The 11,722-nt window shown below is 35.5% G+C and overlaps 1 protein-coding gene across 1 annotated transcript in view; it reads left to right on the forward strand.

The window, feature by feature from the left end:
• Positions 1–11,722, forward strand: part of ADGRB3 (adhesion G protein-coupled receptor B3) — a 1,013,812-nt gene that overhangs the window by 945,578 nt on the left and 56,512 nt on the right. Inside the window, exons 23-24 of the mRNA XM_007945182.1 lie at positions 3,993–4,091; positions 4,413–4,584. Coding sequence (XP_007943373.1) covers positions 3,993–4,091; positions 4,413–4,584 — 271 coding nt within the window. The remainder of the gene's footprint in view (positions 1–3,992; positions 4,092–4,412; positions 4,585–11,722) is intronic.

The following is an 11,722-nucleotide window of genomic DNA, read 5'->3' on the forward strand; positions in this document are numbered from 1 at the left end:
ATATATATAATATAAGATGCATAAATATATACTGATTGATTTTGCTCTGTATTCCAAAGTATTGATGAAGGAAGTTTTTTAGATTATATGAATATTTGGAGCTAATTTTATTTCATACAGAAGCTGTAAAGATAGTAGTAAAGAAACAAGACTTCAGTGTGAAACAAATAGAAACAACTGAAGAAACAATGAGTAAGAGGTTAACTGATTGACTTAGAAACTGGTCTCTGTAATTGTAGAAACTGACCATTTCAAGATTTTTGAATAAACATATATATTCACCATTTCTTTTGAAAGTATGCTTATTATTTAGAGTCACATGAAGTGCCAGGAAGCTCCTCTTCCCATTTTCTCTATTCTTTCGTTCCTTTTTGTCCTTTGATAATCAGTAAACTGCCAGGCACATAGTTTATGCTTAATACATATTTATAAAGGAATAGTAACTTAAGTTTATAGTGTTGTTGTGTTGTTGTTATTTGCCATCGAGTCAGACCCGACTCATAGCGACCCCTCCTTGGGTTTCTGAGGCGGTACACTATAGAAGCACTACACTACCAGAGCTCCTAAGTTTTATAATACGCAACATTAAATTTTTCTAACATGTAAAATATATTTATCAAGGAGTAATTTATTATTTAACATCAATACATTTATAAAATATAGTAATTAGAAAGTAAGGAAACAAGATACAAAGGCATATGTCTTTTTAGAATCTTAAACAAAATTTCTGCAATTGAGTTTTCTTATCTACAGTTTTAAACCACTTTATCTTATCTATGTGAAATGAAGGAGACTAATTCACCAAGGTCCTTCCTTAACAAATTTCAAAAGATTTTTCAAAGGGAGGAGTTATCTAGGGAAGTTTTTACATTAAGAATAAATATGTCAGACACACAGCATTGTAAAGTATTTAAAGAGCTTAATTTTACAAGTCACTGCCATGGAGTCTATTTCGACTCATAGTGACCCCTCCTTGGATTTCTGAGGCGGTATCACTACAGAAGTAGATTGCCCAACCTTATTTTGGCATTTCTGATTTCCTTTGAAATGCTTATTTTTCTTAAGAAATGGAGAAAGAACATTGAGAAGGGGACTACAACCTGTAGGCTTCAAGGGTCTTGATAATGGTGGGAATAGACAGAGAATAATGAAACGGCCTGGGTGGATAGTGGGTACATACTGAACTTATAGCAATTTAACTAAATCCTTTGTATTATATTTTTTAAAATATCAGCATTTTTTATTTTATAAATTTAGAATTGCCTCTGTAACAAGGAGACAAGATTTCATTTTTCATTGCATCAATTCAATTTAGTATACATCTGTAATAAGTGTGTATAGTGTATAAATTTCAATAGTGATCATGCAAAGTAGAAAACAAAATATTAGATCTCTCTGGTAAGCAATCTTTCTTGTGCTTCATTCACATTCAATAATAAAATTCCAAGGGTGCTCAACCAATTTACATCAAACATGGTTTTCAACAGTTATTTCTCACTAACAGTTCATTTCAAATACATCTCAACTAGAGAGACAAGAGCATTTCAAGTACTGATTTAATATTTATTTTGGGAAAAAGCCATGCTTAGATTAAATCAGTTTTCAGGGTCAAAATACTTACTAATATTGTGCAATTACTTTTATTTTTATTTTTTAGTGATCTTTTACTTTCCAACCTTGTTTCAGAGCCTAGAGCCAAATTATGTTAAAATGGGGAAAATAGCCACTTTCATGTTTTCAAACATTCGTGTTTGACGCATAAACCCCAAATAGCCAGTACTTTGGGGGAAAGAAAAAAATAAGTGATTAAAATAAAAATCAAACCCAATGCCATCAAGTCAATTCAGACTCATAGCAACCCTGTAGGACATACCTTCTTAATATTATTTCTGATGGGACTTGACAAGATTAAAAGAGCTCCGGTGGCGTAGTGCCTGAGGCATTTGACTGCTAACCAGAAGGCTGGTGGATTGGGTAATCTACTTCGTAGAAATACTGCCTCGGAAACCCACGGAGAGGTCGCTTTGAGTCAAATAGACTCCAGGGCAGTGAGTGAGTGAGTTCTGGTTGTGTAGTGGGTAAGGCCTTTGGTTGCTAACCAGAAGGTTGGTGGTTCAAACCCACCAGCTGCTCGGCAGAAGGAAGATGAGACCGTCTACTTCCGTAAAGTGTTACAGCCTTGGAAACCCAATGAGGGGCATTATGACTCCTCCGAAGGAAGATGGGGCAATCTGCTTCCTAGTGATACTGCCTCGGAAAGCCAAGGAGAGGTCACTATGAGTCGGTCCGACTCCACGGCACATAACAACAACAACAACATGAGTCAGAAGGAACTCAATGGCAGTGGGTTTGGTTTTTGTTTTTTTTTTTACAAGATTGAAGAAACTCAAAAGTATTGTTATGTCATTGGTGCTCAACCCTGCTTGTTCATCAGAAGAGTAACGTATGGAAATTTTAAAAATACAGATGTCTGAGTCCTGTTGAATAAGAGTCTTTGGTATAGCCATTGTAGCAAATTCTAGTCTAAGTTGCCATTTGGAAGTCATCTCTAATTCATTATCATGACCACTGAGGCATTCATGAGCTAAACTTAGATAGACTATCAGTTACATATTATTTTGAAGAATTTGGACACATGTGGCTGATACATATGCTATGCCTTGGGTTGAAAGCAGTAAAGTGAATGACTTAGAGTTTGTCATCTTCCCCTCCCTATGCCCAACTCTGAGAGCTTTGATTTTTCTCATGGGCTCTCTAGCAATCTACTTAATAGCTTTCAAATGTTTTATCTTATCCAAGAATCTTTCACAAGTGAGTACATTTCTTTGTTTAAAAGAAACCAGACAGTGTGAATAATGAACATCTTACAATTCCCTCTCTTCTACTACTTTTATTATAGACATAGTTGTACAACTTCACTCTCATAGAAAAACCTACAGGGCAAACTTACTTTTAGATATAAACACCATATAGGAATGGAAGAGAGGAACATACTGCAGGAAATTATTTCAAGGTGTTTTGAATTTTGATTCAATAATTTCTCTTTATTTCCCCCCTAAGAAATGTTTTAATAAAATAATAATATTTTATTTTTAATAAAATAGCCATTTTCAATGGATTCTTTTGTTTTAACCAAAATGTGTGTAAAGTTGTTTTATGTAGTGTGACTTGCTTCTATGATGTAGTAGATTGAATCTGAACTATTTGAATCTGACTTTACCTGAGAAAACCTCTAGATCAGAGAAGAGCTTTTAAATGCTATGAGTTTAGAGTTTATCACAAAATGTTCACAAAGAGTATTTTGACCTTAACAGTTATGTTAAATGTGTTTATTAAAGCAGAAAACTATCACCCTTTTTATTATCAACTAATATTTCATCAAATTTCATCAGCCCCTATATTCAGATCATCCTAAAATGTGGACAATACATTGATACTACATTAATTTAAAAAGAAAAAATTCAAGATATGATTCTGTTGAGATAGAAGCTACATCTTGCACAGATGATTAAACACTAAAAATATGTCTTCCTTGAATAGATTTCTAAGATGCAAGCTTATGTTACAGAAGATTTTAACTGATAATATGTGCTCTCTGGAAAAGACAATGAAAATCCTTGAATTTAGGAATCCTTGTGTGTTTGATTATCATTGGTCTGAATAAAGGGCTTTCACTGTGTGTCTACACAAGCATATGCTTATGTTTAACTCAGTGTATTGAACAATTTTGATCTATAGACACAAGGGCCATTTTTGGTGTAAATGATGGAAATGTGTTTTGCATGCAACAAAGGCCCGTATTATTAAATGTAAAGGTTACAAAAAATAATATGTAGTAAATGCATCTGTAAAACAATTGAGAACATTCATCTTTGATAAATATACTTATTTTCTGCATGAAGTCGTATTTAAAAGCTAACTTGCAGCAGCAACTTTTTTTTGGTGACAATTCAATATTTTGTTCTTTTTGTGGGTGTTCTGTTTGTTTGCAGTCAGATGAGTGAGCCTCATAGCGGTTTGACGCTCAAATGTGCCAAGTGTGGAGTAGTTTCAACAACAGCTTTGTCAGCCACCACCGCCAGTAACGCCATGTTAGTCCCAATCATTTACATCTTCTTGTTACAAATCTTTTACAGTGCATGTGAGAAAATGCTATAATAAAAAAAAATAATGTGTTTACTAATACTAGAGCTAAGAGCATAATTAAATATTTATAATGACAACTGCCTTTATAACTATTGTGGGATAGTCTATAAAAAAATAAATAAAACTCTGAAATGTTATCTGCTTTGTGGTTTCCAAGTTAATGATCTTGGTCCACACATAAAAATGCTTTGTTGAACGGGGATTTGGTTATTGCTTGGGATATGACGTAACAGCTACATAATACTGTTTTCTTTGTTTCTCAACAGGGCGTCTCTTTGGAGCTCCTGTGTGGTGTTGCCCCTTCTGGCTCTGACATGGATGTCTGCAGTTCTGGCCATGACAGATAAACGCTCCATATTGTTTCAAATACTTTTTGCCGTGTTTGATTCATTGCAAGGTTTTGTTATTGTCATGGTCCACTGCATTCTTCGGAGAGAGGTAGGAATAAAATTCTTCCAAGAGGAGTAATCGTTGGTATGGTCTTTCCCTTGCTAACAAGTATAGTCTTTTATTTTAATGTCTTGATCTTCAGATTAAAAGTAGTTTCCTAGAAAGACAATCATTTAGGAGTTAAAGCTGAAAGGAAGCTGAAAGGAATTGTTCAGAGGGTCCGTGGCACTTTGAAAGTGACAGATTAGAACAGATGGGGGGCTGTACAAGAGGAACCATAACCTCAGGGGTCAAGAACTAGGGAGAATAGATTAAAGAGAGTCTCTAACAGGAGCCCTGATAGCACAGTGGTTAAGCACTTGGTTGCTAACTGAAAGACTGGCAATTCAAAACCACTGGCTGCTCTGCAGGAAGCAGATGTGGCAGTCTGCTCTGGGACAGTTCTACCCAATCCTATAGAGTCTCTATGAGTAGGAATCAACTCCACAGCAATGTTTTTTTGTTTTGTTTTTATGAAGGAACAATTGGTTAGAGAAGCAGAACTCTGGTGAGTAAGAGAGTTGTTGTTTGTTGCTATAGAGCTGAATCTGACTCATGGAGACCTCATGTGTGCAGAGTAGAACTGCTCCATGGGGTTTTCAAAGATTGCCAGGGTAATTTATTAAGGTACCTCTGAATGGATTTGAACTGCCAACCTTTTGGCTAGTGGTGGGAAGCTTAACTTGTTTTTGCCACCCAGGGATACCTATGGATAAAAGAGTAGGGTGGCATACTTTGAAAAGTTACAGTTTATGAATATTATACAACGATGCTTTTTAGATGCATTTTCTTTTTTTGTGACCACTTTTAATTAATAGTGCTTTTTTATTATTCATATCATCACTACTGTGTGATCTTTATAATTTTCTTTTTTAATTTTTATTTATATTTTTTATTGTGATGTGGGTGAAGGTTTACAGAGCATATTCACTTTCCATACAGTGGTTCACATATACTTTGTCTCATGACATTGCCCACAGTTTACCACAATGCAACAGCTCCCCTCTCACTTCCTCCCCATAGTTACCTCTTCCCTGTGTCCATCCCTCCATGCACTCCTGCCCCCTGAGCTGTCTCCCTGTGCATAAGCAGACCTACTTTTTCCCATGATTGTTCTCTCCAAGGAGTGTATGTACTTGAGGTAAATGTTCAACTCATATGCCTGTCTTTTGTTTGGCTGGAAACCACAGGTGTGGGTTCAATTCCAGATTAGATGCATTTTCTAATTTGTGCTCCTACTCTCATCTCCCGTTCCTCATGCTTAATCAATTTCATTTTAGAAAGAAAATGCTAAAGATTAATGAATAAATTTTTTATCTCTATACTAAATTGGGGGGACAGTTACTAAAGATTAATGATTTTGATATGGAAGTATATGCTCAGAAAATAAGAAGTAATTATCCTCAAATGGTAGATCTATCATTGCAACATTTCTCCACATCATGGTTGAGAGTTACTGTCAGCAATAGGAGAAGGAAGAAGTCTTTTTTCATGAATGGAGACAATAACCTGCACTGAATCCATCCTGAACACTGATAGATTTCAGACTTGAGTTGTTTAGGGGTAAAATACTGTTTTCCAACCTGTGTGAAAATTATTCTGTATGCTTGCAAGCTCCAACACAGTGTTTACAAGGTTTATGAGTCATTTTAGCATTTACTCTGGGGATGAGTGGTGACTAAAACACACTCTGACATAGTGCCATGTTAGCAATTTTGAGAAAACAGTCTACCCTGTCATTTTGCATTATCTAGCTTCTGTGAGAACTTTATTATGATGTGCACATTGCAAAAAGATACATGCACATATAAGTACACACCACAAAGGTTTTACAGTGTTATGTAAAGGTAACCAAAAGCTTTTACCTGATTTACCAGATGGGAAGACCAATAAGTCTGAGCTGCTTCAGTAAGATATAGATGTCAGCAATAAGGCTACACATGTGTTCTAAGAATATTTATTATATGAAAAACAAATAAAAAGTAAATTCAAATTTCAAAAGGCAATATTTCATCATTTAAATAATTTGATTTAGTTTTCAGCTACCAAGTCTTACTATTCCCTCATCAGAAATTTCTACATAAAGTCAGCATTAAAAATATTTCCAGTACCAAATTCTTTATGGCCTTTTTTATAACCAGTTGAGGAGCTTTGGTGCACAGTGGCTTAGTGATTGGCTGCTAATGGAGAAGTCAATAATTTGAACCCACCAAGCACTCTGTGGGAGAAAGATGTGGCAGTCTGCTTCCAAAATTTGTTTAGCAGCCTTAAATTAACCTTTACACCACCAGGGACCCCTGAAGACCAAGATAAATAAAAGAAAATTGAATAATAATTTAGAGTTGTGTTCCCCTCCAACTATAACTTTCTTTTGGGTCTCCTATACTCACATTTAGGAAATATTATATTTAGGAAATAAAATCATTTTAAATGAGTAGACACATGATGCATTGTGTTTGACATTTAAGGAAGAACCACTGGTGGCATAGTGCCTAAGGCATTTGACTACTAACCAGAAGGCTGGATGTTCAAACCCACGAGCCACTCCTTGGAAGTTAAAGTGGGCAATCTACTTCTGTAGAGATATCGCCTCAGAAACCCAAGGAGGGATCACTATGAGTTGAATCGACTCAATGGCAGTGAGTTTGGTTTATTGTGGGTTTTAAGCAACATATGTGGTATACGTACATGAACTTTAAAAAATATATCAGGAAAAAGAGTAGAAAAAGAGCAAAAATGTCCTTCTTCTTCAGCAATGAGCATTGTAGATAGCCTTGATGTTGTTAGGTGTCATTGAGTCAGTTCCTATGTAGACCCATAGTGCCTCAATGTACAACAGAATGAAACACTGCCCAGTCCTGCACCATACTCACAATCGTTGCTATGTTTGAGCCTATTGTTGTAGCCAGCAGGTCAGTCTCTCTCACTGAGGGTCTTCCTCTTTCTCACTGACTCTCTACTTTACCAAGCATGACATCCTTCTCCAGGGAATGCTGTTGTTGTTACATGCCATCAAGTTGGACCCGACTCATAGCGACCCCTCCTTGGGTTTCTGAGGCAGTATCATTATGGAAGTAGATTGCCCAACCTTCCTTCTGAGGAGTGGATGGTGGGTTTGAGGGAATGGTCCTTCCTAATAACATGGGAAAAAAATGCTATAAAAAAGTTTCATCATCTTTTCTTCTACGGAGCATTCTGGCTGTACATCCAAGACAAATTTATCTTCTGGAAGTCTATGGTATATTCAATAGTCTTTGCCAATACTATATTTCAAAGGCATCAATACTTCTTGGGTCTTCCTCATACAGTGTCTGCATATGAGGCAATTGAAAATATCATGCCCTTGGGTCAGGTGCATGTCATATTTTTGCCTTTTTAATACTCTAAAGTGTTCTTTTGCAACACATTTTCCCAATGCAATATGTATTTTGATTTCTTGACTGCTACTTCCTTGGGCATTGATTGTAGATCCAAGTAAAATGAAATCCTTGACAATTCTAGTCTTTCCTGCATTTATCTTGGTGTTGCTTAGTGGTCCAGTTGTGAGGATTTTTGTTTTCTATCTATTGAGATGTGATACATACTGAAAATTATAGTCTTTCATCTGTAAGTGCTTCAAGTTCTCTTCCCTTTCATCAAGCAAGGTTGTGTCATCTGCATATCACAGGTTGTTAATGGGTCTTCCTCCAATACTAATGCTGTGTTCTTCTTCGTATAGTCTATTTTCTTAGATTATTTGCTCGGCATACAGAATGAACAAATATGGTGAAAGAATAAAATCTGGACACTCCCCTTTCCTGATTTCAAACCATCCAGTATCCCCTTGTTTTGTTCAACCGACTGCTTCTTTGTCTATGCACCGGTTCCTCATGAACACCTTTAAGATTTCTGGAATTCCATTCTTTGCAATGTTATACATGAATTGTTACAGGTACACAATCAAATGTGTTTGCATAGTTAATAATACACAAGTAATCATCTTCCTGATATTCTCTGCTATCACCCAAGATCCATCTGACATCACCAGTTATATCCATCATTCCATGTCCTCTTCTGAATCTGGCTTAAATTTCTGGCAGTTCCTTGTCAGTGTATCGTTGCAACCCTTTTTATATTACCTTCAGTAAAATTTTACTAGCATGTGATTTCAATGATATTGTTTGATAATTTCCACATTCTATTGAATCCATTTTCTTTGGAATCAGTGCAGATATGGATCTTTTCCAAAAATTGGCCAGGCAGCTTGTCTTCCAAATTTCTTGGATTAAATGAATAAGCACTTCCATTCTTACATCCATTTTTTGAAACATCTCATCTGGTATTTTGTTAATTCCTAGAGTCTTGCTTTTCACCTATACCTTCAGCATAGCTTGGAATTCTTCCTTCAATAGCATGAGTTCTTCATCATAAACTACCTCCTGAAATGGTTGAACATCAGCCACTTCTTTTTGTTACAGTGACTCCATATTCCTTCCATCTTCTTTTGATGCTTTCTGCATCACTCAATATTTTGCCCATAGTATCCTTCAATATTGCATCTTGAGGCTTGAATTTTTCTTCAATTCTTTCAACTTGAGAATTGCCAAACATGTTCTTTCTCTTTTGGTTTTCTAACTCCAAGTTAGAAAACATATTTCTTTATAATACTTTACTTTTTCTTTTTGAGCTGCCCTTTGAAATCTTCTACTCAGCTCTTTTAGTTTATCATTTCTTCCATTTGCTTTAGTTACTCTCTGTTCAAAAGCAAGTTTCAGTCTTTTCTGAAGTCCATTTTGTTCTTTCCTTTCATTCCTGTCTTTTTAATGACCTTTTGCTTTCCGTTTATGTGATGTTCTTGCTGTTATCCCACAACTCATCTGCTCTTCGGTCATTAGTGTTCAGTGCATCAAATCTATTCTTGAGACAATCTCTAAATTCAAGTGGGATATACTTAAAGTCATATTTGTCTCTCATGGGCTTGTTTAAATTTTCTGCAGTTTCAACTTGAACTCGCATATAAGCAATTGATGATCCCTTTCACATTTGGCTCCAGGTCATATTCTAACAGATGATATTAAACTTCTCCATCATCTCTTTCTACAGATGAATTCTATTTAATTCCTGTATATTCTTGTGTATTCTGTGAGGTACATGAGGATAGTCTCAGTTTATTGTTGAAAAAAGGCATTTGCAATAATAAGGGACTGGTCTTAACAAATCCTATCATTCAATCTCCAGCATCATTTCAATCACCAAAGCTATATTTTCCAATTATTGATGCTGCTTCTTTTTTCCAACCTTTGGGAGCTTTGGTGGCATAGTGCCAAAGGCATGTGACTGCTAACCACAAGACTGGTGGTTCAAACCCACCAGCTACTCCTTGGAAGGAAGATTGGGTGATCTAGTTCTATAGTGATGTCACCTCAGAAACCCGAGGGGTCACTATGAGTTGGATCTGAATCCACGGCAGTGCATTACATTGCATTTGTTTTTGCATTCCAGTCACCACTAATTATCAATGCATCTTTATTGCATGTTTGAACAATTTCAGATTGAGGTTGGTAAAAATCTTCAATTCCTTCATCTTTGGCATTAGTAGTTCATTTGCAAATTTGTAATAGTCATATTAACTGGTCTTCCTTTAAGCATATGAATATTATCCTATCACTGACAGTATTGCACTTCAGGAAAGATCTTGAATTTTTTTTTTTTTTTTCACAATGAATATGATGACATTCTTCTTCACGTTGTCATTCCTAGCATAGTAGACCATATGATTGCCCAGTGCAAAATGGCTGATACCAGTCCATTTCAGGCCACTAATGCCTAGGATACTGATTAAAATGTGTTCCATTTAATTTTTGATTACTTCCAGTTTTCCTAGGTTCATACTTTGTGCATTCCATGTTCTAGTAATTAACCAGTGTTTGCAGCTACTTCTCACTTTGAGTTCTGCTACATCAGTAAATGAAAGTCATAAAAGTTTATTACATCCACCTTAATAAGGTTAATGCTACTTTGAGGAAGAAGTTCTTCCTTATTTGTATGTTGAGTGCCTTCCAACCTGAGTCCAGTATTATATCAGTGTTTCACTGCTATTCATCAGGTTTTCACCAGCCAATTTTTTCAGAAGTGGATTACCAGGCCCTCCTTCCCAGACTGCCTTAATCTGAAAGCTTTGTTCAAACCTGTCTACCATGGGTCACCCTCCTGGTATTTGAAATACTGTGGCATAGCTTCCAGAATCATAGCAAAATACAAACCACCACGGTAGACATACTGACATATGAGTGGTGGCAATAGCCTTAGGCTATGGTTAAAATATGCAGGTTTTAAAGTGATAAATATTATTATGAAGGCTTCTTATCAAATTTTTGCTGCTTAAGTGAAGAAAAATATTTGGCACAAACAAAATCATTTCCATCAGAAATTGTACATACTTGCTAATTGGACTATTAACTGTCAAAAACATGAAGTAAAAGCAATTAAGTCAAATAGTATAATAAGTGCTTCTGCTAAAGTTGGTGTCAGTAAGTAAGTGTTTTCTCTATTAATGGGGAATGAAAATGTGAATATTGGCCCTGTTATTATTGCCTTTTCACTGATTTGTTCAAATTGAATAATTTTATAGCTGATGAATTAATAGCAGAGTGACAGAACTCTTCTAAGTTCCAACATTGAAATGAAAAATCACATATCCAGTATTTTTTTCATTGAACCTTAAAAATGGCCATTAATATTTCTATAGACTCATGGAGACTATTGCAGTTATGGGAAAAATCTGTCCCAAAATTCATCAAAGAAGTAATTTTAGGAAAAAACAAAAGAATCTTGTTTAAAGTTTTTGCAAATCCCAAAAAGACCAGATTATAATGAGATCTCATTGGGCCTACAGATATTATTTTTGACTTTATAAATATATGTGGCCTGACCCTAAGAAATAGGTCTATCCTATAATACCATGATCACATTGTCCCAACATTAACCACAGTTGAAGAGAATAAAAGCATGTTCTCATATCCTGTGTGTCTCCTGTGAACAGAAGTTTCATAAAAATTCACAGAAGAAAATGGAATAGATAACTACCTAAAAAAAAAAAAAAAAAATAGGGTAATATACCATGCCTATCAATTTACTTGGTAATGCTATAGGCAATGCTAAGAACACA

Source organism: Orycteropus afer, unplaced genomic scaffold, assembly GCF_000298275.1.
Source record: "Orycteropus afer afer isolate SDZICR_OR568_19922 unplaced genomic scaffold, OryAfe1.0 scaffold00133, whole genome shotgun sequence".
Taxonomy (NCBI): domain Eukaryota; kingdom Metazoa; phylum Chordata; class Mammalia; order Tubulidentata; family Orycteropodidae; genus Orycteropus; species Orycteropus afer.